The following is a 27,080-nucleotide window of genomic DNA, read 5'->3' as shown; positions in this document are numbered from 1 at the left end:
AGACATACTGATGTAGAAGAGAGTACAGACTGATGGAGGAGAGAGTACAGACAGACTGATGGAGAAGAGAGTACAGACAGACTGATGGAGGAGAGAGTACAGACTGATGGAGGAGAGAGTACAGACTGATGAAGAAGAGAGTACAGACTGATGGAGGAGAGAGTACAGACTGATGGAGGAGAGAGTACAGACAGATGGAGGAGAGAGTACAGACAGATGGAGGAGAGAGTACAGACTGATGGAAGAGAGAGTACAGACTGATGGAGAAGAGAGTACAGACTGATGGAGGAGAGAGTACAGACTGATGGAGGAGAGAGTACAGACTGATGGAGGAGAGAGTACAGACTGATGGAGAAGAGAGTACAGACTGATGGAGGAGAGATTACAGACTGATGGAGAAGAGAGTACAGACAGACTGATGGAGGAGAGAGTACATACAGACTGATGGAGAAGAGAGTACAGACTGATAGAGGATAGAGTACAGACTGATGAAGAGAGTACAGACTGATGAAGAGAGTACAGACTGATGGAGAAGAGAGTACAGACTGATGGAGGAGAGAGTACAGACTAATGAAGAAGAGAGTACAGACTGATGGAGGAGAGAGTACAGACTGATGGAGGAGAGAGTACAGACTGATGGAGAAAAGAGTACAGACTGATGGAGGAGAGAGTACAGACTTATGGAGAAGAGAGTACAGACAGACTGATGGAGGAGAGAGTACAGACTGATGACGGAGAGAGTACAGACATACTGATGTAGAAGAGAGTACAGACTGATGGAGGAGAGAGTACAGACAGACTGATGGAGAAGAGAGTACAGACAGACTGATGGAGGAGAGAGTACAGACTGATGGAGTAGAGAGTACAGACTGATGGAGGAGAGAGTACAGACTGATGAAGAAGAGAGTACAGACTGATGGAGGAGAGATTACAGACTGATGGAGGAGAGAGTACAGACAGATGGATGAGAGAGTACAGACAGATGGAGGAGAGAGTACAGACTGATGGAAGAGAGAGTACAGACTGATGGAGAAGAGAGTACAGACTGATGGAGGAGAGAGTACAGACTGATGGAGGAGAGAGTACAGACTGATGGAGGAGAGAGTACAGACTGATGGAGAAGAGAGTACAGACTGATGGAGGAGAGATTACAGACTGATGGAGAAGAGAGTACAGACAGACTGATGGAGGAGAGAGTACAGCCAGACTGATGGAGAAGAGAGTACAGACTGATAGAGGATAGAGTACAGACTGATGAAGAGAGTACAGACTGATGAAGAGAATACAGACTGATGGAGGAGAGAGTACAGACTAATGAAGAAGAGAGTACAGACTGATGGAGGAGAGAGTACAGACAGATGGAGGAGAGAGTACAGACTGATGGAAGAGAGAGTACAAACTGATGGAGGAGAGAGTACAGACTGATGAAGGAGAGAGTACAGACTGATGGAGGAGAGAGTACAGACAGATGGAGGAGAGAGTACAGACAGATGGAGGAGAGAGTACAGACTGATGGAGGAGAGAGTACAGACTGATGGAGGAGAGAGTACAGACAGATGGAGGAGAGAGTACAGACAGATGGAGGAGAGAGTACAGACAGATGGAGGAGAGAGTACAGACAGATGGAGGAGAGAGTACAGACAGATGGAGGAGAGAGTACAGACTGATGGAGGAGAGATTACAGACTGATGGAGAAGAGAGTACAGACAGACTGATGGAGGAGAGAGTACAGACAGACTGATGGAGAAGAGAGTACAGACTGATAGAGGATAGAGTACAGACTGATGAAGAGAGTACAGACTGATGGAGAAGAGAGTACAGACTGATGGAGGAGAGTGTACAGACTGATGAAGAAGAGAGTACAGACTGATGGAGGAGAGAGTACAGACTGATGGAGGAGAGAGTACAGACTGATGGAGGAGAGAGTACAGACTGATGGAGGAGAGAGTACAGACTGATGGAGGAGAGGGTACAGACTGATGGAGGAGAGAATACAGACTGATGGAGGAGAGAGTACAGACTGATGGAGGAGAGAGTACAGACTGATGGAGGAGAGAGTACAGACTGATGGAGGAGAGAGTACAGGCTGATGGAGGAGAGAGTACAGACAGACTAATGGAGAAGAGAGTACAGACAGACTGATGGAGGAGAGAGTACAGACTGATAGAGGATAGAGTACAGACTGATGAAGAGAGTACAGACTGATGGAGGAGAGAGTACAGACTGATGAAGAGAGTACAGACTGATGGAGAAGAGAGTACAGACTGATGGAGAAGAGAGTACAGACTGATGGAGGAGAGAGTACAGACTGATGAAGAAGAGAGTACAGACTGATGGAGGAGAGAGTACAGACTGTTGGAGGAGAGGGTACAGACTGATGGAGAAGAGAGTACAGACAGACTGATGGAGGAGAGATTACAGACTGATGGAGGAGAGAGTACAGTCTGACGGAGGAGAGAGTACAGACTGATGGAGGAGAGAGTACAGATTGATGGAGGAGAGAGTACAGACTGATGGAGAAGAGAGTACTGACAGACTGATGGAGGAGAGATTACAGACTGATGGAGAAGAGAGTACAGACAGACTGATGGAGGAGAGAGTACAGACAGACTAATGGAGGAGAGAGTACAGACAGACTGATGGAGGATAGAGTACAGACTGATAGAGGATAGAGTACAGACTAATGAAGAGAGTACAGACTGATGAAGAGAGTACAGACTGATGAAGAGAGTACAGACTGATGGAGAAGAGAGTACAGACTGATGGAGGAGAGAGTACAGACTGATGAAGAAGAGAGTACAGACTGATGGAGGAGAGATTACAGACTGATGGAGGAGAGAGTACAGACAGATGGAGGAGATAGTACAGACAGATGGAGGAGAGAGTACAGACTGATGGAAGAGAGAGTACAGACTGATGGAGAAGAGAGTACACACTGATGGAGGAGAGAGTACAGACTGATGGAGGAGAGAGTACAGACTGATGGAGGAGAGAGTACAGACTGATGGAGGAGAGAGTACAGACTGATGGAGGAGAGAGTACAGACAGACTAATGGAGAAGAGAGTACAGACAGACTGATGGAGGAGAGAGTACAGACAGACTGATGGAGGAGAGAGTACAGACTGATAGAGGATAGAGTACAGACTGATGAAGAGAGTACAGACTGATGGAGGAGAGAGTACAGACTGATGAAGAGAGTACAGACTGATGGAGAAGAGAGTACAGACTGATGGAGGAGAGAGTACAGACTGATGGAGGAGAGAGTACAGACTGATGGAGGAGAGAGTACAGACTGATGGAGGAGAGAGTACAGACTGATGGAGGAGAGAGTACAGACTGATGGAGGAGAGAGTACAGACTGATGGAGGAGAGGGTACAGACTGATGGAGGAGAGAATACAGACTGATGGAGGAGAGAGTACAGACTGATGGAGGAGAGAGTACAGACTGATGGAGGAGAGAGTACAGACTGATGGAGGAGAGAGTACAGGCTGATGGAGGAGAGAGTACAGACAGACTAATGGAGAAGAGAGTACAGACAGACTGATGGAGGAGAGAGTACAGACTGATAGAGGATAGAGTACAGACTGATGAAGAGAGTACAGACTGATGGAGGAGAGAGTACAGACTGATGAAGAGAGTACAGACTGATGGAGAAGAGAGTACAGACTGATGGAGAAGAGAGTACAGACTGATGGAGGAGAGAGTACAGACTGATGAAGAAGAGAGTACAGACTGATGGAGGAGAGAGTACAGACTGTTGGAGGAGAGGGTACAGACTGATGGAGAAGAGAGTACAGACAGACTGATGGAGGAGAGATTACAGACTGATGGAGGAGAGAGTACAGTCTGACGGAGGAGAGAGTACAGACTGATGGAGAAGAGAGTACTGACAGACTGATGGAGGAGAGATTACAGACTGATGGAGAAGAGAGTACAGACAGACTGATGGAGGAGAGAGTACAGACAGACTAATGGAGGAGAGAGTACAGACAGACTGATGGAGGATAGAGTACAGACTGATAGAGGATAGAGTACAGACTAATGAAGAGAGTACAGACTGATGAAGAGAGTACAGACTGATGAAGAGAGTACAGACTGATGAAGAGAGTACAGACTGATGGAGGAGAGAGTACAGACTGATGAAGAAGAGAGTACAGACTGATGGAGGAGAGATTACAGACTGATGGAGGAGAGAGTACAGACAGATGGAGGAGATAGTACAGACAGATGGAGGAGAGAGTACAGACTGATGGAAGAGAGAGTACAGACTGATGGAGAAGAGAGTACACACTGATGGAGGAGAGAGTACAGACTGATGGAGGAGAGAGTACAGACTGATGGAGGAGAGAGTACAGACTGATGGAGGAGAGAGTACAGACTGATGGAGGAGAGAGTACAGACTGATGGAGGAGAGAGTACAGACTGATGGAGGAGAGAGTACAGACTGATGGAGGAGAGAGTACAGACAGACTAATGGAGAAGAGAGTACAGACAGACTGATGGAGGAGAGAGTACAGACAGACTGATGGAGGAGAGAGTACAGACTGATAGAGGATAGAGTACAGACTGATGAAGAGAGTACAGACTGATGGAGGAGAGAGTACAGACTGATGAAGAGAGTACAGACTGATGGAGAAGAGAGTACAGACTGATTGAGAAGAGAGTACAGACTGATGGAGGAGAGAGTACAGACTGATGAAGAAGAGAGTACAGACTGATGGAGGAGAGAGTACAGACTGATGTAGGAGAGGGTACAGACTGATGGAGGAGAGAGTACAGACTGATGGAGGAGAGAGTACAGACTGATGGAGAAGAGAGTACAGACAGACTGATGGAGGAGAGAGTACAGACAGACTGATGGAGGAGAGAGTACAGACTGATTCAGAAGAGAGTACAGACTGATGGAGGAGAGAGTACAGCCTGATGGAGGAGAGGGTACAGACTGATGAAGAGAGTACAGACTGATGGAGAAGAGAGTACAGACTGATGGAGGAGAGAGTACAGACTGATGGAGGAGAGAGTACAGACTGATGAAGAAGAGAGTACAGACTGATGGAGGAGAGAGTACAGACTGATGGAGGAGAGAGTACAGACTGATGGAGGAGAGAGTACAGACTGATGGAGGAGAGAGTACAGACTGATGGAGAAGAGAGTACAGACAGACTGATGGAGGAGAGATTACAGACTGATGGAGGAGAGAGTACAGACTGACGGAGGAGAGAGTACAGACTGATGGAGGAGAGAGTACAGACTGATGGAGGAGAGAGTACAGACTGATGGAGGAGAGAGTACAGACTGATGGAGGAGACAGTACAGACTGATGGAGAAGAGAGTACAGACTGATGGAGAAGAGAGTACAGACTGGTGGAGGAGAGGGTACAGACAGACTGATGGAGGAGAGGGTACAGACAGACTGATGGAGGAGAGCGTACAGACAGACTGATGGAAGGAGAGAGAACAGACTGATGGAGGAGAGAGTACAGACTGGTGGAGGAGAGAGTACAGACATATGGAGGAGAGCGTACATACTGATGAAGGAGAGGGTACAGACAGACTGATGGAGGAGAGAGTACAGACAGACTGATGGAGGAGAGTGTACAGACAGACTGATGGAGAAGAGAGTACAGACAGACTGAAGGAGGAGAGAGTACAGACAGACTGAAGGAGGAGAGAGTACAGACAGACTGAAGGAGAAGAGAGTATTGACTGATGGAGGAGAGAGTACAGACAGGCTGATGGAGAAGAGAGTATAGACTTATGGAGGCGAGAGTACAGACTGATGAAGAAGAGAGTACAGACTGACGGAGGAGAGAGTACAGACTGATGGAGAGATAACAGACAGACTGATTGAGGAGAGAGTACAGACTGATGACGGAGAGAGTACAGACATACTGATGTAGAAGAGAGTACAGACTGATGGAGGAGAGAGTACAGACAGACTGATGGAGAAGAGAGTACAGACAGACTGATGGAGGAGAGAGTACAGACTGATGGAGGAGAGAGTACAGACTGATGAAGAAGAGAGTACAGACTGATGGAGGAGAGATTACAGACTGATGGAGGAGAGAGTACAGACAGATGGAGGAGAGAGTACAGACAGATGGAGGAGAGAGTACAGACTGATGGAAGAGAGAGTACAGACTGATGGAGAAGAGAGTACAGACTGATGGAGGAGAGAGTACAGACTGATGGAGGAGAGAGTACAGACTGATGGAGGAGAGAGTACAGACTGATGGAGGAGAGAGTACAGACGTATGGAGGAGAGAGTACATACTGATGGAGGAGAGAGTATAGGCAGACTGATGGAGGAGAGAGTACAGACTGATGCAAGAGAGTACAGACTGATGGAGGAGAGAGTATAGACAGACTGATGGAGGAGAGAGTATAGACAGACTGATGGAGGAGAGAGTATAGACAGACTGATGGAGGAGAGAGTATAGACAGACTGATGGAGAAGAGAGTACAGACTGATGGTGAAGAGAGTACAGACTGATGGAGGAGAGAGTACAGACAGACTGATGGAGGAGAGAGTACAGACAGACTGATGGAGGAGAGAGTACAGACAGACTGATGGAGGAGAGGGTACAGACTGATGGAGGAGAGAGTACAGACGGGTGGAGGAGAGAGTACAGACGTATGGAGGAGAGAGTACAGACTGATGTAGGAGAGAGTACAGACTGATGGAGGATACAGTACAGACTGATGGAGGAGAGAGTACAGACTGATGGAGAAGAGAGTACAGACTGATAAGGAAGAGAGTACAGACTGATGGAGAAGAGAGTTCAGACAGATGGAGGAGAGAGTACAGACAGACAGATGGAGGAGAGAGTACAGACAGACTGATGGAGGAGAGAGTACAGACTGATGGAGAAGAGAGTACAGACTGATGGAGAAGAGAGTTCAGACAGATGGAGGAGAGAGTACAGACTGGCTGATAGAGGAGAGAGTACAGACTGATGGAGATGAGAGTACATACTGATGGAGAAGAGAGTACAGACAGACTGATGGAGGAGACAGTACAGACTGATGGAGAAGAGAGTACAGACTGATGGAGAAGAGAGTACAGACTGGTGGAGGAGAGGGTACAGACAGACTGATGGAGGAGAGGGTACAGACAGACTGATGGAGGAGAGCGTACAGACAGACTGATGGAAGGAGAGAGAACAGACTGATGGAGGAGAGAGTACAGACTGGTGGAGGAGAGAGTACAGACATATGGAGGAGAGCGTACATACTGATGAAGGAGAGGGTACAGACAGACTGATGGAGGAGAGAGTACAGACAGACTGATGGAGGAGAGTGTACAGACAGACTGATGGAGAAGAGAGTACAGACAGACTGAAGGAGGAGAGAGTACAGACAGACTGAAGGAGGAGAGAGTACAGACAGACTGAAGGAGAAGAGAGTATTGACTGATGGAGGAGAGAGTACAGACAGGCTGATGGAGAAGAGAGTATAGACTTATGGAGGCGAGAGTACAGACTGATGAAGAAGAGAGTACAGACTGACGGAGGAGAGAGTACAGACTGATGGAGAGATAACAGACAGACTGATTGAGGAGAGAGTACAGACTGATGACGGAGAGAGTACAGACATACTGATGTAGAAGAGAGTACAGACTGATGGAGGAGAGAGTACAGACAGACTGATGGAGAAGAGAGTACAGACAGACTGATGGAGGAGAGAGTACAGACTGATGGAGGAGAGAGTACAGACTGATGAAGAAGAGAGTACAGACTGATGGAGGAGAGATTACAGACTGATGGAGGAGAGAGTACAGACAGATGGAGGAGAGAGTACAGACAGATGGAGGAGAGAGTACAGACTGATGGAAGAGAGAGTACAGACTGATGGAGAAGAGAGTACAGACTGATGGAGGAGAGAGTACAGACTGATGGAGGAGAGAGTACAGACTGATGGAGGAGAGAGTACAGACTGATGGAGAAGAGAGTACAGACTGATGGAGGAGAGATTACAGACTGATGGAGAAGAGAGTACAGACAGACTGATGGAGGAGAGAGTACATACAGACTGATGGAGAAGAGAGTACAGACTGATAGAGGATAGAGTACAGACTGATGAAGAGAGTACAGACTGATGAAGAGAGTACAGACTGATGGAGAAGAGAGTACAGACTGATGGAGGAGAGAGTACAGACTAATGAAGAAGAGAGTACAGACTGATGGAGGAGAGAGTACAGACTGATGGAGGAGAGAGTACAGACTGATGGAGAAAAGAGTACAGACTGATGGAGGAGAGAGTACAGACTTATGGAGAAGAGAGTACAGACAGACTGATGGAGGAGAGAGTACAGACTGATGACGGAGAGAGTACAGACATACTGATGTAGAAGAGAGTACAGACTGATGGAGGAGAGAGTACAGACAGACTGATGGAGAAGAGAGTACAGACAGACTGATGGAGGAGAGAGTACAGACTGATGGAGTAGAGAGTACAGACTGATGGAGGAGAGAGTACAGACTGATGAAGAAGGGAGTACAGACTGATGGAGGAGAGATTACAGACTGATGGAGGAGAGAGTACAGACAGATGGATGAGAGAGTACAGACAGATGGAGGAGAGAGTACAGACTGATGGAAGAGAGAGTACAGACTGATGGAGAAGAGAGTACAGACTGATGGAGGAGAGAGTACAGACTGATGGAGGAGAGAGTACAGACTGATGGAGGAGAGAGTACAGACTGATGGAGAAGAGAGTACAGACTGATGGAGGAGAGATTACAGACTGATGGAGAAGAGAGTACAGACAGACTGATGGAGGAGAGAGTACAGCCAGACTGATGGAGAAGAGAGTACAGACTGATAGAGGATAGAGTACAGACTGATGAAGAGAGTACAGACTGATGAAGAGAATACAGACTGATGGAGGAGAGAGTACAGACTAATGAAGAAGAGAGTACAGACTGATGGAGGAGAGAGTACAGACAGATGGAGGAGAGAGTACAGACTGATGGAAGAGAGAGTACAAACTGATGGAGGAGAGAGTACAGACTGATGAAGGAGAGAGTACAGACTGATGGAGGAGAGAGTACAGACAGATGGAGGAGAGAGTACAGACAGATGGAGGAGAGAGTACAGACTGATGGAGGAGAGAGTACAGACTGATGGAGGAGAGAGTACAGACAGATGGAGGAGAGAGTACAGACAGATGGAGGAGAGAGTACAGACAGATGGAGGAGAGAGTACAGACAGATGGAGGAGAGAGTACAGACAGATGGAGGAGAGAGTACAGACTGATGGAGGAGAGATTACAGACTGATGGAGAAGAGAGTACAGACAGACTGATGGAGGAGAGAGTTCAGACAGACTGATGGAGAAGAGAGTACAGACTGATAGAGGATAGAGTACAGACTGATGAAGAGAGTACAGACTGATGGAGAAGAGAGTACAGACTGATGGAGGAGAGTGTACAGACTGATGAAGAAGAGAGTACAGACTGATGGAGGAGAGAGTACAGACTGATGGAGGAGAGAGTACAGACTGATGGAGGAGAGAGTACAGACTGATGGAGGAGAGAGTACAGACTGATGGAGGAGAGAGTACAGACTGATGGAGGAGAGAGTACAGACTGATGGAGGAGAGGGTACAGACTGATGGAGGAGAGAATACAGACTGATGGAGGAGAGAGTACAGACTGATGGAGGAGAGAGTACAGACTGATGGAGGAGAGAGTACAGACTGATGGAGGAGAGAGTACAGGCTGATGGAGGAGAGAGTACAGACAGACTAATGGAGAAGAGAGTACAGACAGACTGATGGAGGAGAGAGTACAGACTGATAGAGGATAGAGTACAGACTGATGAAGAGAGTACAGACTGATGGAGGAGAGAGTACAGACTGATGAAGAGAGTACAGACATATGGAGGAGAGCGTACATACTGATGAAGGAGAGGGTACAGACAGACTGATGGAGGAGAGAGTACAGACAGACTGATGGAGGAGAGTGTACAGACAGACTGATGGAGAAGAGAGTACAGACAGACTGAAGGAGGAGAGAGTACAGACAGACTGAAGGAGGAGAGAGTACAGACAGACTGAAGGAGAAGAGAGTATTGACTGATGGAGGAGAGAGTACAGACAGGCTGATGGAGAAGAGAGTATAGACTTATGGAGGCGAGAGTACAGACTGATGAAGAAGAGAGTACAGACTGACGGAGGAGAGAGTACAGACTGATGGAGAGATAACAGACAGACTGATTGAGGAGAGAGTACAGACATACTGATGTAGAAGAGAGTACAGACTGATGGAGGAGAGAGTACAGACAGACTGATGGAGAAGAGAGTACAGACAGACTGATGGAGGAGAGAGTACAGACTGATGGAGGAGAGAGTACAGACTGATGAAGAAGAGAGTACAGACTGATGGAGGAGAGAGTACAGACAGATGGAGGAGAGAGTACAGACAGATGGAGGAGAGAGTACAGACTGATGGAAGAGAGAGTACAGACTGATGGAGAAGAGAGTACAGACTGATGGAGGAGAGAGTACAGACTGATGGAGGAGAGAGTACAGACTGATGGAGGAGAGAGTACAGACTGATGGAGAAGAGAGTACAGACTGATGGAGGAGAGATTACAGACTGATGGAGAAGAGAGTACAGACAGACTGATGGAGGAGAGAGTACATACAGACTGATGGAGAAGAGAGTACAGACTGATAGAGGATAGAGTACAGACTGATGAAGAGAGTACAGACTGATGAAGAGAGTACAGACTGATGGAGAAGAGAGTACAGACTGATGGAGGAGAGAGTACAGACTAATGAAGAAGAGAGTACAGACTGATGGAGGAGAGAGTACAGACTGATGGAGGAGAGAGTACAGACTGATGGAGAAAAGAGTACAGACTGATGGAGGAGAGAGTACAGACTTATGGAGAAGAGAGTACAGACAGACTGATGGAGGAGAGAGTACAGACTGATGACGGAGAGAGTACAGACATACTGATGTAGAAGAGAGTACAGACTGATGGAGGAGAGAGTACAGACAGACTGATGGAGAAGAGAGTACAGACAGACTGATGGAGGAGAGAGTACAGACTGATGGAGTAGAGAGTACAGACTGATGGAGGAGAGAGTACAGACTGATGAAGAAGAGAGTACAGACTGATGGAGGAGAGATTACAGACTGATGGAGGAGAGAGTACAGACAGATGGATGAGAGAGTACAGACAGATGGAGGAGAGAGTACAGACTGATGGAAGAGAGAGTACAGACTGATGGAGAAGAGAGTACAGACTGATGGAGGAGAGAGTACAGACTGATGGAGGAGAGAGTACAGACTGATGGAGGAGAGAGTACAGACTGATGGAGAAGAGAGTACAGACTGATGGAGGAGAGATTACAGACTGATGGAGAAGAGAGTACAGACAGACTGATGGAGGAGAGAGTACAGCCAGACTGATGGAGAAGAGAGTACAGACTGATAGAGGATAGAGTACAGACTGATGAAGAGAGTACAGACTGATGAAGAGAATACAGACTGATGGAGGAGAGAGTACAGACTAATGAAGAAGAGAGTACAGACTGATGGAGGAGAGAGTACAGACAGATGGAGGAGAGAGTACAGACTGATGGAAGAGAGAGTACAAACTGATGGAGGAGAGAGTACAGACTGATGAAGGAGAGAGTACAGACTGATGGAGGAGAGAGTACAGACAGATGGAGGAGAGAGTACAGACAGATGGAGGAGAGAGTACAGACTGATGGAGGAGAGAGTACAGACTGATGGAGGAGAGAGTACAGACAGATGGAGGAGAGAGTACAGACAGATGGAGGAGAGAGTACAGACAGATGGAGGAGAGAGTACAGACAGATGGAGGAGAGAGTACAGACAGATGGAGGAGAGAGTACAGACTGATGGAGGAGAGATTACAGACTGATGGAGAAGAGAGTACAGACAGACTGATGGAGGAGAGAGTACAGACAGACTGATGGAGAAGAGAGTACAGACTGATAGAGGATAGAGTACAGACTGATGAAGAGAGTACAGACTGATGGAGAAGAGAGTACAGACTGATGGAGGAGAGTGTACAGACTGATGAAGAAGAGAGTACAGACTGATGGAGGAGAGAGTACAGACTGATGGAGGAGAGAGTACAGACTGATGGAGGAGAGAGTACAGACTGATGGAGGAGAGAGTACAGACTGATGGAGGAGAGAGTACAGACTGATGGAGGAGAGGGTACAGACTGATGGAGGAGAGAATACAGACTGATGGAGGAGAGAGTACAGACTGATGGAGGAGAGAGTACAGACTGATGGAGGAGAGAGTACAGACTGATGGAGGAGAGAGTACAGGCTGATGGAGGAGAGAGTACAGACAGACTAATGGAGAAGAGAGTACAGACAGACTGATGGAGGAGAGAGTACAGACTGATAGAGGATAGAGTACAGACTGATGAAGAGAGTACAGACTGATGGAGGAGAGAGTACAGACTGATGAAGAGAGTACAGACTGATGGAGAAGAGAGTACAGACTGATGGAGAAGAGAGTACAGACTGATGGAGGAGAGAGTACAGACTGATGAAGAAGAGAGTACAGACTGATGGAGGAGAGAGTACAGACTGTTGGAGGAGAGGGTACAGACTGATGGAGAAGAGAGTACAGACAGACTGATGGAGGAGAGATTACAGACTGATGGAGGAGAGAGTAAAGTCTGACGGAGGAGAGAGTACAGACTGATGGAGGAGAGAGTACAGATTGATGGAGGAGAGAGTACAGACTGATGGAGAAGAGAGTACTGACAGACTGATGGAGGAGAGATTACAGACTGATGGAGAAGAGAGTACAGACAGACTGATGGAGGAGAGAGTACAGACAGACTAATGGAGGAGAGAGTACAGACAGACTGATGGAGGATAGAGTACAGACTGATAGAGGATAGAGTACAGACTAATGAAGAGAGTACAGACTGATGAAGAGAGTACAGACTGATGAAGAGAGTACAGACTGATGGAGAAGAGAGTACAGACTGATGGAGGAGAGAGTACAGACTGATGAAGAAGAGAGTACAGACTGATGGAGGAGAGATTACAGACTGATGGAGGAGAGAGTACAGACAGATGGAGGAGATAGTACAGACAGATGGAGGAGAGAGTACAGACTGATGGAAGAGAGAGTACAGACTGATGGAGAAGAGAGTACACACTGATGGAGGAGAGAGTACAGACTGATGGAGGAGAGAGTACAGACTGATGGAGGAGAGAGTACAGACTGATGGAGGAGAGAGTACAGACTGATGGAGGAGAGAGTACAGACAGACTAATGGAGAAGAGAGTACAGACAGACTGATGGAGGAGAGAGTACAGACAGACTGATGGAGGAGAGAGTACAGACTGATAGAGGATAGAGTACAGACTGATGAAGAGAGTACAGACTGATGGAGGAGAGAGTACAGACTGATGAAGAGAGTACAGACTGATGGAGAAGAGAGTACAGACTGATGGAGGAGAGAGTACAGACTGATGGAGGAGAGAGTACAGACTGATGGAGGAGAGAGTACAGACTGATGGAGGAGAGAGTACAGACTGATGGAGGAGAGAGTACAGACTGATGGAGGAGAGAGTACAGACTGATGGAGGAGAGGGTACAGACTGATGGAGGAGAGAGTACAGACAGACTAATGGAGAAGAGAGTACAGACAGACTGATGGAGGAGAGAGTACAGACTGATAGAGGATAGAGTACAGACTGATGAAGAGAGTACAGCCTGATGGAGGAGAGGGTACAGACTGATGAAGAGAGTACAGACTGATGGAGAAGAGAGTACAGACTGATGGAGGAGAGAGTACAGACTGATGGAGGAGAGAGTACAGACAGATGGAGGAGAGAGTACAGACTGATGGAGGAGAGAGTACAGACTGATGGAGAAGAGAGTACAGACTGATGGAGGAGAGAGTACAGACTGATGGAGGAGAGAGTACAGACTGATGGAGAAGAGAGTACAGACAGACTGATGGAGGAGAGATTACAGACTGATGGAGGAGAGAGTACAGACTGATGGAGGAGAGAGTACAGACTGATGGAGGAGAGGGTACAGACTGATGGAGGAGAGAGTACAGACTGATGGAGGAGAGAGTACAGACTGATGGAGAAGAGAGTACAGACAGACTGATGGAGGAGAGAGTACAGACAGACTGATGGAGGAGAGAGTACAGACTGATTCAGAAGAGAGTACAGACTGATGGAGGAGAGAGTACAGACTGATGGAGGAGAGGGTACAGACTGATGAAGAGAGTACAGACTGATGGAGAAGAGAGTACAGACTGATGGAGAAGAGAGTACAGACTGATGGAGGAGAGAGTACAGACTGATGAAGAAGAGAGTACAGACTGATGGAGGAGAGAGTACAGACTGATGGAGGAGAGAGTACAGACTGATGGAGGAGAGAGTACAGACTGATGGAGGAGAGAGTACAGACTGATGGAGAAGAGAGTACAGACAGACTGATGGAGGAGAGATTACAGACTGATGGAGGAGAGAGTACAGACTGACGGAGGAGAGAGTACAGACTGATGGAGGAGAGAGTACAGACTGATGGAGGAGAGAGTACAGACTGATGGAGGAGAGAGTACAGACTGATGAAGAAGAGAGTACAGACAGACTGATGGAGGAGAGAGTACAGACAGACTGATGGAGGAGAGAGTACAGACTGATGAAGAGAGTACAGACTGATGAAGAGAGTACAGACTGATGAAGAGAGTACAGACTGATGGAGGAGAGAGTACAGACAGATGGAGGAGAGAGTACAGACAGATGGAGGAGAGAGTACAGACTGATGGAAGAGAGAGTACAGACTGATGGAGAAGAGAGTACAGACTGATGGAGGAGAGAGTACAGACTGATGGAGGAGAGAGTACAGACTGATGGAGGAGAGAGTACAGACTGATGGAGAAGAGAGTACAGACTGATGGAGGAGAGAGTACAGACTGATGGAGGAGAGAGTACAGACTGATGGAGGAGAGGGTACAGACTGATGGAGGAGAGGGTACAGACTGATGGAGGAGAGAGTACAGACTGATGGAGGAGAGAGTACAGACTGATGGAGAAGAGAGTACAGACAGACTGATGGAGGAGAGAGTACAGACAGACTGATGGAGGAGAGAGTACAGACTGATAGAGGATAGAGTACAGACTGATGAAGAGAGTACAGACGGATGGAGGAGAGAGTACAGACTGATGAAGAAGAGAGTACAGACTGATGGAGGAGAGAGTACAGACTGATGGAGGAGAGGGTACAGACTGATGGAGAAGAGAGTACAGACAGACTGATGGAGGAGAGATTACAGACTGATGGAGGAGAGAGTACAGACTGACGGAGAAGAGAGTATAGACTGACTGATGCTATCCTTCGGGCTTAAATATGGAATCCTCATCAGGGAAAACAGCTCTCCGCCCCATGGCTGTTGTTATAGTTTTGTTGACGAAGCAGAGAGGGGTGTGTTGCTTAGTGTGGTAATAAAAATGCGTTCCATATGCTGATGCTCTATCAAGCGCACAATGTTGTTTACTGTTACTTTGTTGTTGGAATATTGCAAACAGACTTGGCAGTTTCACCATCAAGGATTCTAGATTTATAAATGCATAGAAGTGTGCTGTTCTTTCTATGAGGTCTGATTTATACTTCAGTGAATTAAAGATAGACCCAGCAATATGACATCATCAAACACAGAGGGCCGGGTCCCTGCATACAGACTACTGTTTGTGTGGCCTTTTGGTTTGCTAGTTGATAGTTACTCATATTCCTTCATGAAAGTAATCTCTCAAAATGGTTTACATTTCCTATTGCATGAATTTGAGCTAATATCAGTTAACTGGAACCTGGGTCTGAAAGACTCCACTCTCTCTCTCTGCATCGTTGAAGCTAAGTGCCTTCGAAAAGATCGATGAGGAAAGAAGGACGGCAGGAGGGAAGACGACGCATTCCTCCATGTTCTTTCCGTCTCCTCTCCTCCTCTCTTTCTGTCTTCTGTATTGAAGTATTTTGTATCCAAAGCCTGTCCTCTTTCAAGAGTTCAACAACCTACCAGTTTAATCCTTTCTGTTGTTTTCTGACGCAGACACAGACAAACACATACAGTCTCACATGCACAACCAGGCCCACACACACACACACTGTTTGGGGTGGTGTCAGATACACATATTTCACTTTTGCATGTAAAAACAATCACCACTGCTGCACATGTTGCCACTGTTTAAATTACAAAACGTTTTTTTTTTTTAGAAAGAGCAGCGCTCATAAGTGCGTTGGTGACACACAAGCACAGGGAAAAGGCAACAAGCAGATTGCCGGTAGCCAGAGCACCAGATCCATGAGAAGGTTTTATCTGGTGTACCGCTATGTCCTACGACCGTTGATGGGTCATGAATATTTATTTACAAGTTCATCGCATCTGTTTAGTACCTGATGGAGAAGACCCAGAAGACCTGTGCAATTTAGCACCCCAAGGTGGTCCATTTACTTTGTTCTGTGAAAATCATGTGATGAAATCCTGCAATTTCAATGCTGCTGTCTTCCCCAATAGCAAGCAATGTAGTAGCTGGCAATACAATCCATACAATCCAATACAAGCCCCTAACGCCCTAATGGATGGGCTGCCCTGGTTGAAGTGCCGCCCTGGTTGAAGTGCCGCCCTGGTTGAAGTGCCGCCCTGGTTGAAGTGCCGCCCTGGTTGAAGTGCCGCCCTGGTTGAAGTGCCGCCCTGGTTGAAGTGCCGCCCTGGTTGAAGTGCCGCCCTGGTTGAAGTGCCGCCCTGGTTGAAGTGCATCTCTTCTACAAGGATGCAGGACAGTATTAACACCCATATTGGATTGAACACGTTTTACACAATACACATACGGTGAACTGAGCTCTAGTCTCCCAGTTGAAAGCAGATTCCAACGTTTGCTCTGACTCTCTACTCATGAAGGTTAGAACAGATTGGTAACAGCAAGGAGGAACAATATGTTTCCCCAACCCGTTATTGTCTTCTGTTAATGTATTAGCTGTGTACTGTTCCAATCTTAACTCCACGTTTCTCTGTTTTTCTCCCCTCAACTCTGTAATTGTGTGTGTGTGTGTGTGTGTGTGTGTGTGTGTGTGTGTGTGTGTGTGTGTGTGTGTGTGTGTGTGTGTGTGTGTGTGTGTGTGTGTGTGCGCGTGTGTTTCTCTCTTATTCTCATTAACAGTAATTGCTACTTTCTGTTTGATCTCCTCTGCTGCGAGGGGAATCTCTCTAGACCTACTGAGTGTTTTCTCCTCACTCATGTGTGTTTAAATAGTCCAAACAAATTGTTTGCGTAAGAATTCTTATTCAATTCCTCTGTATTGCCTTCTTTTGTCTTTCTATCAGAGAGTTATGCTTGTTCTGTTTCTGATTCTGTTTAGATCTTTAGACAACGTCAACATTTGTTTGTGTTCAGTTGGAAATCCTGAATTAATGAATGATTTACCACAGAAACTCATTATGGTGTGATATGGGGCTTAGGGGAAGAGAGGGGGAGATATGGAAGACAAAACAGGTTTAATACTGGATGTTTTCATTTGTATGACAATCTGTAGGATTGTCTGTTTGTTTTGACTGAATGAATGTACATTGAGATGTGATGGGGCTGTGGCTGATAGCTGAAAAATCCCCCCACCCTAAAACCCTATTATACTTTTCACAACCACTAACATTGTCACTGAGGCAATAATCTATACATTTATGCTATATTACTCGCATAAGCAGTTTCATACTTTTGAGCAAATGTCCGCCCTCCCCAGACACTTACTGGTGAAAAGCATGAAGAGAAATGGGCTCGTTGATATAACATCCTGGAAACATTATTCTGAGAGCGGAGCAGCATATAGCCTCCTGCACCTGGAAAAACGTCACGCTTTGAGTGTGTGTGTGTGTGTGTGTGACAGGCAACACGTTGTCATTTCCTGTTCCCCTCGTTGATCCGAGCACTCTTCTGCCTCGAGCATATTAGTATGGGTTGTCTGCGTGTGTGCGTGTATGGATGTGTGTGACAGCTCTGTCAGGAGCCCGGCATGCAACCTCCCCATGCCAAGATGTTAGCTATGACATATATCATGTATTTATTATCTCCACCTCCCATGGTACCCTCATCTGTCCCTCATCGTCTCCCTGTCTCTATCCTTCCTTCCCATTCACAATCCCATTATGGAGAGCTATATCTCATGGCCACACATACAGTAACAGTTCAAAGTTAGGACACACCTTCTCATTCCAGGGATTTACTTTATTTGTACTAGTTTTTTACGTCGTAGAATAATCGTGAAGACATCAAAACTATGAAATAAGACATATGGAATCATGTAGTAACCAAAAAAGTGTTAAACAAATCAAAATATATTTCATATTTGAGATTCTTCAAATAGCCACCTTTTACCTTGATGACAGTTGTACACAATATTGGCGTTCTCTCAACCAGCTTCATGAGGTAGTCACCTGGAATGCATTTAACAGGTGTGCCTTGTTAAAAGTTAATTTGTGAAATATCTTTCCTTCTTAATGTGTTTGAGCCAATCAGTTGTGTTTTGTTTTGACAAGGTAGGTGTGGTATACAGAAGATTGCCCTATTTGGTAAAAGTCCAAGTCCATATTATGGCAAGAACAGCTCAAATAAGCATAGAGAAACAACAGTCAATCATTACTTTAAGATCTGACATTACTTTAAGACATGAAGGTCAGTCCACACACACACACACACACACACACACACACACACACACACACACACACACACACACACACACACACACACACACACACACACACACACACACACACACACACACACACACACACACACACACACACACACACACACACACACACACACACACACACACACACACACACACACACACACTCTGCCTCCTTCCCCACCCAATCACTTCTAAAAGTTTTCCTCATGATGAGACACGCACACAAGCACTGGCACACTTAGTTAATCACACGGGACACACACACACACACACATAAACACACATATTAAAATGCACACACACATAGAATATATGAAACTGGCTCTCATGAGGACCGCCACAGGAAAGGAAGACCCAGAGTTACCTCCTCTGCAGAGGATAAGTTCATTAGAGTTAACTGCACCTCAGATTGCAGCCCAAATAAATGCTTCACCGAGTTCAAGTAACAGACACATCTCAACATCAACTGTTCAGACTGCGTGAGTCAGGTCTTCATGTTACTGCAAAGAAACCACTACTAAAGGACACCAATAAGGACACCAATAAGAAGAAGATACTTGCTTGATCCAAGAAACACGAGCAATGAACATTAGACCGAAATCTGTCCTTTGGTCTAATGAGGCCAAATTAGAGATTTTTGGTTTGAACTGCCGTGTCTTTGTGAGACGCAGAGTAGGTGAACAGATGATCTCCGCATGTGTGGTTCCCACATGAAGCATGGAGTAGGAGGTGTGATGGTGCTTTACTGGTGACACTGTCAGTGATTTATTTAGAATTCAAGGCACACTTAACTAGCATGGCTACCACAGCATTCTGCAGCGATACGCCATCCCATCTGGTTTGCGCTAGGTGGGACTATCATTTGTTTTTCAACAGGACAATGACCTAACACACCTCCAGGCTGTGTAAGTGCTATTTGACCAAGAAGAAGAGTGATGGAGTGCTGCATCAGATGACCTGAACTCCAGATTCACCTGACATCAACTCAATTGAGATGGTTTGGGATGAGTTGGACCACGGAGTGAAGGAAAACCTTTCAACAAGTGCTCAGCATATGTGAGAACACCTTCAAGACTGTTGGAAATGCATTCCTCATGAAGCTGGTTGAGAGAATACCTAGAGTGTGCAAAGCTGTCATTAAAGCAAAGGGTGGTGTCACATCCTGACCTTAGTTCCTTTTTATGTCTCTGTTTTAGTTTGGTCAGGGCATGAGTTGGGGTGGACATTAAATGTTTTGTAATCTATGTTTTGTATTTCTGTGTTTGGCCTGGTATGGTTCCCATTCAGAGGCAGCTGTCGATCGTTGTCTCTGATTGAGAACCATACTTAGGCAGCCTGTTTTCCCACTATGGGTTGTGGGTAGTTGTTTTCTGTGTCTGTGTTTCACCATAAAGAACTGTTTCATTTTCGTTTCACTCTCTTTGTTATTTTGTTTAGTGTTTCTGTTCAAATAAATAACATGAACACGCTGCGCATTGGTCCGATCCTTCATATTCCTCATCCGAGGAGGACAACGTTACAGGTGGCTACATTGAAGAAACTAAAATATAGATGTTATCGTGTAAAATATGATATTTTAGATGTCTTCACTATGTAGATAGTAGTAAAAACAAAGAAAAACCCTTGAATGAGTATGTGTGTCCAAACATTTGACTGGTACTGTACATTATAATAAACATAACTGTCTGTGAAGGTTAGTTAGGGTAACCTGACTCTCTCTCTCTCTATGTGACTGTGTGTTTTGAGTGTTTTCATGGGCAGTGACAGAGGTGGTGTCTACACAGGTAAAGATGATCACCTGTGTATGGGTCAGTTAGCGTGACTCTCTCCCTCCCTGCCTCTCTCTCTCTCTCTCTCTCTCTCTCTCTGCAGCGTCGTAACGGTGTGGTTGTGGCGGCGTCCTCTATCCAGCGTCTGAGCCACAAACGTCTGATGGCCACCTTCCAAGTGGAGGCTGAGAGAGGGGAGCAGGACCTGTATCGCTGCATCACAGAGTCCGCACGCGGAGCTGCCGTGTCCAACTTCGCCGAGCTCATTGTCAGAGGTATAGTACGGCCAGTCCGTATAGTCATGTTTATGCAGTGTGTGCAGCATAGTATCGTAAATATGTGTCCGGTACACAGTGGAAACATGTCTAGCAATTGACGATGTTATGTCGTATAATGTGTCTTTGTTTACACAACAACAGTCAATCATTACTTTAAGATCTGACATTACTTTAAGACATGAAGGTCAGTCCACACACACACACACACACACACACACACACACACACACACACACACACACACACACACACACACACACACACACACACACACACACACACACACACACACACACACGGCATGTTTGTCCTGTAGCACACTGCACCACACACCACCTCCCCTAAGACACCACTAACCGACCATGACCCCTAGCTACCATTCTGGGATATCTTAATGCCCTCCTCCATATGTCCTACCTCCGTCCCCACCCAACAACTTCCAACAGCTTCTCCTTATGTTCGACATGCACACAAGCACTGGCTCACTTAGTCAATCACATGGACACACACACACACACACACACACACACACACACACACACACACACACACACACACACACACACACACACACACACACACACACACACACACACACACACACACACACACACACACACACACACACACACACACACACACACACAAACACACACACATAAACACATGTTAGAATGCACACACAGGTAGGAAATGTGTTCTGAACAAGCAAAATCTTCGCTGTTTTACGTTCTATTATGGAAACACGTGGAAACATTCTTTCACCTATGTACATACAGTGGGGCAAAAAAGTATTTAGTCAGCCACCAATTCTGCAAGTTCTCCCACTTAAAAAGACGAGAGAGGCCTGTAATTTTCATCATAGGTACACATCAACTATGACAGACAAAATGAGAAAAACAAATCCAGAAATTCACATTGTAGGATTTTTAATGAATGGATTTGCAAATGATGGTGGAAAATAAGTATTTGGTCAATAACAAAAGTTTATCTCAATACTTTGTTATGTACCCTGTGTTGGCAATGACAAGAGGTCAAACGTTTTCTGTAAGTCTTCACAAGGTTTTCACACACTGTTGCTGGTATTTTGGCCCATTCCTCCATGCAGATCTCCTTTAGAGCAGTGATGTTTTGGGGCTGTTGTCGGGCAACACGTACTTTCAACTCCCTCCAAAGATTTTCTATGGGGTTGAGATCTGGAGACTGGCTAGGCCACTCCAGGACCTTGAAATGCTTCTTACGATGCCACTCCTTCGTTGCCCAGGCGGTGTGTTTGGGATCATTGTCATGCTGGAAGACCCAGCCACGTTTCATCTTCAATGCCCTTGCTGATGGAAGGAGGTTTTCACTCAAAACCTCACGATACATGGCACCATTCATTCTTTCCTTTACACGGATCAGTCGTCCTGGTCCCTTTGCAGAAAAACAGCCCCAAAGCATGATGTTTCCACCCCCATGCTTCACAGTAGGTATGGTGTTCTTTGGATGCAACTCAGCATTCTTTGTCCTCCAAACACGACGAGTTGAGTTTTTACAAAAAAGTTATATTTTGGTTTCATCTGACCATATGACATTCTCCCAATCTTCTTCTGGATCATCCAAATGCTCTCTAGCAAACTTCAGACGGGCCTGGACATGTACTGGCTTAAGCAGGGGGACACGTCTGGCACTGCAGGATTTGAGTCCCTGGCGGCGTAGTGTGTTACTGATGGTAGGCTTTGTTACTTTGGTCCCAGCTCTCTGCAGGTCATTCACTAGGTGTGGTTCTGGGATTTTTGCTCACCGTTCTTGTGATCATTTTGACCCCACGGGATGAGATCTTGCGTGGAGCCCCAGATCGAGGGAGATTATCAGTGGTCTTGTATGTCTTCCATTTCCTAATAATTGCTCCCACAGTTGATTTCTTCAAACCAAGCTGCTTACCTATTGCAGATTCAGTCTTCCCAGCCTGGTGCAGGTCTACAATTTTGTTTCTGGTGTCCTTTGACAGCTCTTTGGTCTTGGCCATAGTAGAGTTTGGAGTGTGACTGTTTTAGGTTGTGGACAAGTGTCTTTTATACTGATAACAAGTTCAAACAGGTGCCATTAATACAGGTAACAAGTGGAGGACAGAAGAGCCTCTTAAAGAAGAAGTTACAGGTCTGTGAGAGCCAGAAATCTTGCTTGTTTGTAGCTGGCCAAATACTTATTTTCCACCATAATTTGCAAATAAATTCATTCAAAATCCTACAATGTGATTTTCTGGATTTGTTTTTCTCATTTTGTCTGTCATAGTTGAAGTGTACCTATGATGAAAATTACAGTTCTCTCATCTTTTTAAGTGGGTGGCTGGGTGGCACAATTGGTGGCTGACTAAATACTTTTTTTGCCCCACTGTATGTTGTGTACTCTGTGTAAACAGTGTTTTTCACAGGACATGTTGCTGTAATGTGTGTGTCTCTTTGTCTAACGTTGAAAGGACATGCAGAATTGCACACGCAATCACTCACAAAAATAATTCACGTTCATTATGGTGAAAATTGAACATTCCCTTCCCTTCAAGTGCCTCTCAGAAATCACAATCTTAAAAGATTGTGCGAGTCAACGCTCTAGCGAAGCAGAAACAAATCTAGGGAAATTCTAAACAAGAAAAGCATGAAACATGCCTTGTTTTTTCTTTGCGAGAGAAGAGAGTTGTTGCTTCTTCTGTGGAAATGTATTTTTTTGGCATACAACTATGGAACGCTGGATATCTCTGTTCATTTGACAACGATTGCGGATGATTTTATAATTAGCCGGATCACATAGATTTGTTTTTATATTGTTGAGGATAGAAAGGAGGAGTTGACAGACGGTAGACAGTGCTACTAAACCATTGTCTCAGTTATTTTAACCAGCAGCATACCACCCTGCAAACCACTGCTGGCTTGCTTCTGAAGCTAAGCAGCGTTGGTCCTGGTCAGTTCCTGGATGGGAGACCAGATGCTGCTGGAAGTGGTGTTGGAGGGCCAGTAGGAGGCACTCTTTCCTCTGGTCTAAAACAATATCCCAATGCCCCAGGGCAGTGATTGGGGACACTGCTCTGTGTAGGGTGCCATCTTTCGGATGGGACGTTAAACGGGTGTCCTGACTCTCTGAGGTCATTAAAGATCCCATGGCACTTATTGTAAGAGTAGGGGTGTTAACCCTGGTGTCCTGGCAAAATTCCCAATCTGTCCATCAAACCATCACCCAGTTTACAATTGGCTCATTCATCCCCCTCCTCTCCCCTGTAACTATTCTCCAGGTTGTTGCTACAAATGAGAATGTGTTCTCAGTCAACTTAGCTGGTAAAATAACAGATAAATAAAAAAAGTGTTCACTTCGTCAAGGACTGTATATGTCAATATTGTGTAAAAGGCCTTTTGTTTTAACCTTCACTATGCCCCTGCATGCACTCACTTAGTCATTCAAAAGTCCTCTGTATAACACTGTACTCTGGCCTCTCCCCCTTCCTTCACCCTGGCAGTGCCCCCCACCCCCATCGCTCCCCCCCAGCTGCTCCGGGCTGGCCCCACCTACCTGATCATTCAACTCAACACCAACTCCATCGTGGGGGATGGCCCTGTTATCCGCCGTGAGATCGAGTACCGGGCCAGCCAATCACCATGGTCGGAGACACACGGTGTGGGCTCGCTCACGTATAAGGTTTGTGTCTGTCTGCTCGTGTGTGTACGCATAGAAGTTAATTTGCCATACAGCATTCTTTACAGGCTCTTAAAAACAGTTATTAAAGAACCCTGAATGACTTTGCCGTTACAGTCAAAAAAAACTTTAACGTTGAATAAACACTTTCCTACTCTGTTCTATTGTAAGGTGTGGCATCTGGAGCCGGACACAGAGTACCGTATCAGTGTTTTACTGACCCGGCCAGGGGAGGGAGGCACAGGGGCGCCTGGACCTCCCCTGGTCAGCAGGACCAAGTGTGCAGGTGAGCTAGGGGGACTGAATGGGTCTAAACCCAAACCTAGCTTCTGTTCTACTCTAGTCTACTCTAGTCTACTCTTATCTATACCATTCCTTCAACTTTGTTTATCGCTTCAGGAACGGCACTGAGAGATCACATATAATATGCTCCATAACACCAGGGCAACAAAATTCAAACATATACTCTAATGGCGTGCTGTCCACCGGTTGAGAGGATGTGTGTGTGGATTATAGTGCTCAGTGGCTGATATATACGTAGGTACCTCTTTAGAAGCCGGTGTGTATGCATGGATAGGTACACTTAAATGATGTGTTGATTTAATTATATAGTAGAGTGAAGGTTCTGCAACCTTCTCACAGCCACTACACTCCCCCTCACGTACACACACCACACACACACACTTATCTGTACTTACCCTCCCCAGCGCTCAGCGCTCATCTTTATGAAACAGCTCCCTGTAGATGTGTCAAGTAGACCGACATGACGTTGTGTCATCTATCATAGTCTCTGATCCTTCCTGTCACGAGGCCCCAGCCGCCCACCTCCTGTCTGCTCCCCATGCCCAGATCTGAGCCTCAATCTCAGGGGAGAGAGCAGAGAGAGCCCCGGTGACACTGCACACTCTAGATCAGGGGTGTCAAGTCTAACTAATTTAGTGTTCGGACTTCAACAAGGTCCGGAGGGCGCAATAAATATTGGTTATATTGTCTTGCCAAAAAAATGTGCCCAAATTTGTCCTCTATCCATTGTATTTTGAATTTGTAATACTCCCTGATTGTCTAGTGATTTTTAGTGAGCAGGACAGTGGAGAAAATATGAATATAGGCCCATTTTCATTTCAACACTGTTGGTTTTAGTCATTTTAAAGTATATTTTGTTTGTTTCCCCGTCTGTGTGCTGAATTGGGTTGGATTGGATCCCTGCGTGGGCTGGATTGGATCCCCGCGTGGGCTGGATTGGATCCCTGCGTGGGCTGGATTGGATCCCTGCGTGGGCTGGATTGGATCCCCGCGTGGGCTGGATTGGATCCCCGCGTGGGCTGGATTGGATCCCCGCGTGGGCTGGATTGGATCCCCGCGTGGGCTGGATTGGATCCCCGCGTGGGCTGGATTGGATCCCCGCGTGGGCTGGATTGGATCCCCGCGTGGGCTGGATTGGATCCCCGCGTGGGCTGGATTGGATCCCCCCGTGGGCTGGATTGGATCCCCGCGTGGGCTGGATTGGATCCCCCCGTGGGCTGGATTGGATCCCCCGTGGGCTGGATTGGATCCCCGCGTGGGCTGGATTGGATCCCCGCGTGGGCTGGATTGGATCCCCGCGTGGGCTGGATTGGATCCCCGCGTGGGCTGGATTGGATCCCCCCGTGGGCTGGATTGGGTCCCCCCGTGGGCTGGATTGGATCCCCGAGTGGGCTGGATTGGATCCCCGAGTGGGCTGGATCCGGCCCGCGGACCGTATATTTGACATTCATGCTGTAGATCAATCTGTCTCATATCCCCTCTTCCTGTCCAGCTCAGAAAGTTTTGGGCTAGAAGCAGCCCTTGCCTATAAAACACATTAATCTGGTGCTATTATATATTCTTTTTTTTATGCAGCTACGTCCCCAGAGAGAAGACTTTTCATGAACCCCTCTCCAGTTTTAACTGATGTAGTTTAGGGATGGGGGTTGGAAATGATTTCACTATTTGAATAGCATTATGATTTTTGGTTGGGTATCCAGCTATTGAAAACACGTGTTTTCTTTTACTTACCTTTTTAATCTGAGCAATGCTGTGACATGTCGTCAGTTTACCTCACTCATTGCAGGAGAACAAATAAGAGTGCTAAATCTCTGGCCACTTCAATTATCACTCTGTGGTCTATTGGGGAGGCACATTGGGCAAACTGAAAACATGGGCTGATTTATCTTCTGACATGACGCGACTAGACCGTTCCCACCCTCCATCTCTCCCCTCTGAGACGTAGACGTGTATTACGCAGCTTCTGCCTATAAACGTCAGAGGCTTTAACCTCTCTTAACCCATGACAGTGACTCAATGATTGGTCCAACTGGCACTAACAGACCTCTCCCCCATCCCTCCTTTCTCTCTCTCCTGAGGCTGGGATTGTGTCTGTAACAGCATGTGACCTGTAGGTCGGAGGACAGCCAGGCTGATTGTGTTCATAGCAACAGTTGACCCCTGGTGAGAAGGTGTCCTCTCTTTTAGCTCACTGACACCATGGTTTAAGACAAGAGGAGGAGAGGAGATGAGCTGGAGCCAGCAGAGCCCAGAGTGGGCTGACAGCCAGTTTGACATAACCCTCCACCCCATCCGACCCTCCGTCCACCCTCCTCTCTCTCCCGCCCCTGGCTTGTCCCTTTGATTAGTC

General features: G+C 46.5%; 1 protein-coding gene across 11 annotated transcripts in view; it reads left to right on the top strand.

The window, feature by feature from the left end:
- The window catches only part of LOC118398965 (receptor-type tyrosine-protein phosphatase U-like), a 305,732-nt gene that overhangs the window by 201,995 nt on the left and 76,657 nt on the right, over positions 1–27,080 (top strand). For all 11 annotated transcript variants that reach the window (XM_052472190.1, XM_052472185.1, XM_052472195.1 and 8 more), the window contains 3 exons: positions 20,590–20,761; positions 24,252–24,430; positions 24,599–24,713. In XM_052472190.1, coding sequence (XP_052328150.1) covers positions 20,590–20,761; positions 24,252–24,430; positions 24,599–24,713 — 466 coding nt within the window. The remainder of the gene's footprint in view (positions 1–20,589; positions 20,762–24,251; positions 24,431–24,598; positions 24,714–27,080) is intronic.

This window comes from Oncorhynchus keta, chromosome 20 (assembly GCF_023373465.1).
Source record: "Oncorhynchus keta strain PuntledgeMale-10-30-2019 chromosome 20, Oket_V2, whole genome shotgun sequence".
NCBI classification, from domain to species: domain Eukaryota; kingdom Metazoa; phylum Chordata; class Actinopteri; order Salmoniformes; family Salmonidae; genus Oncorhynchus; species Oncorhynchus keta.
The sequence above is the reverse complement of the archived record's forward strand: the minus strand, read 5'-3'. Positions and strand labels throughout refer to the sequence as shown.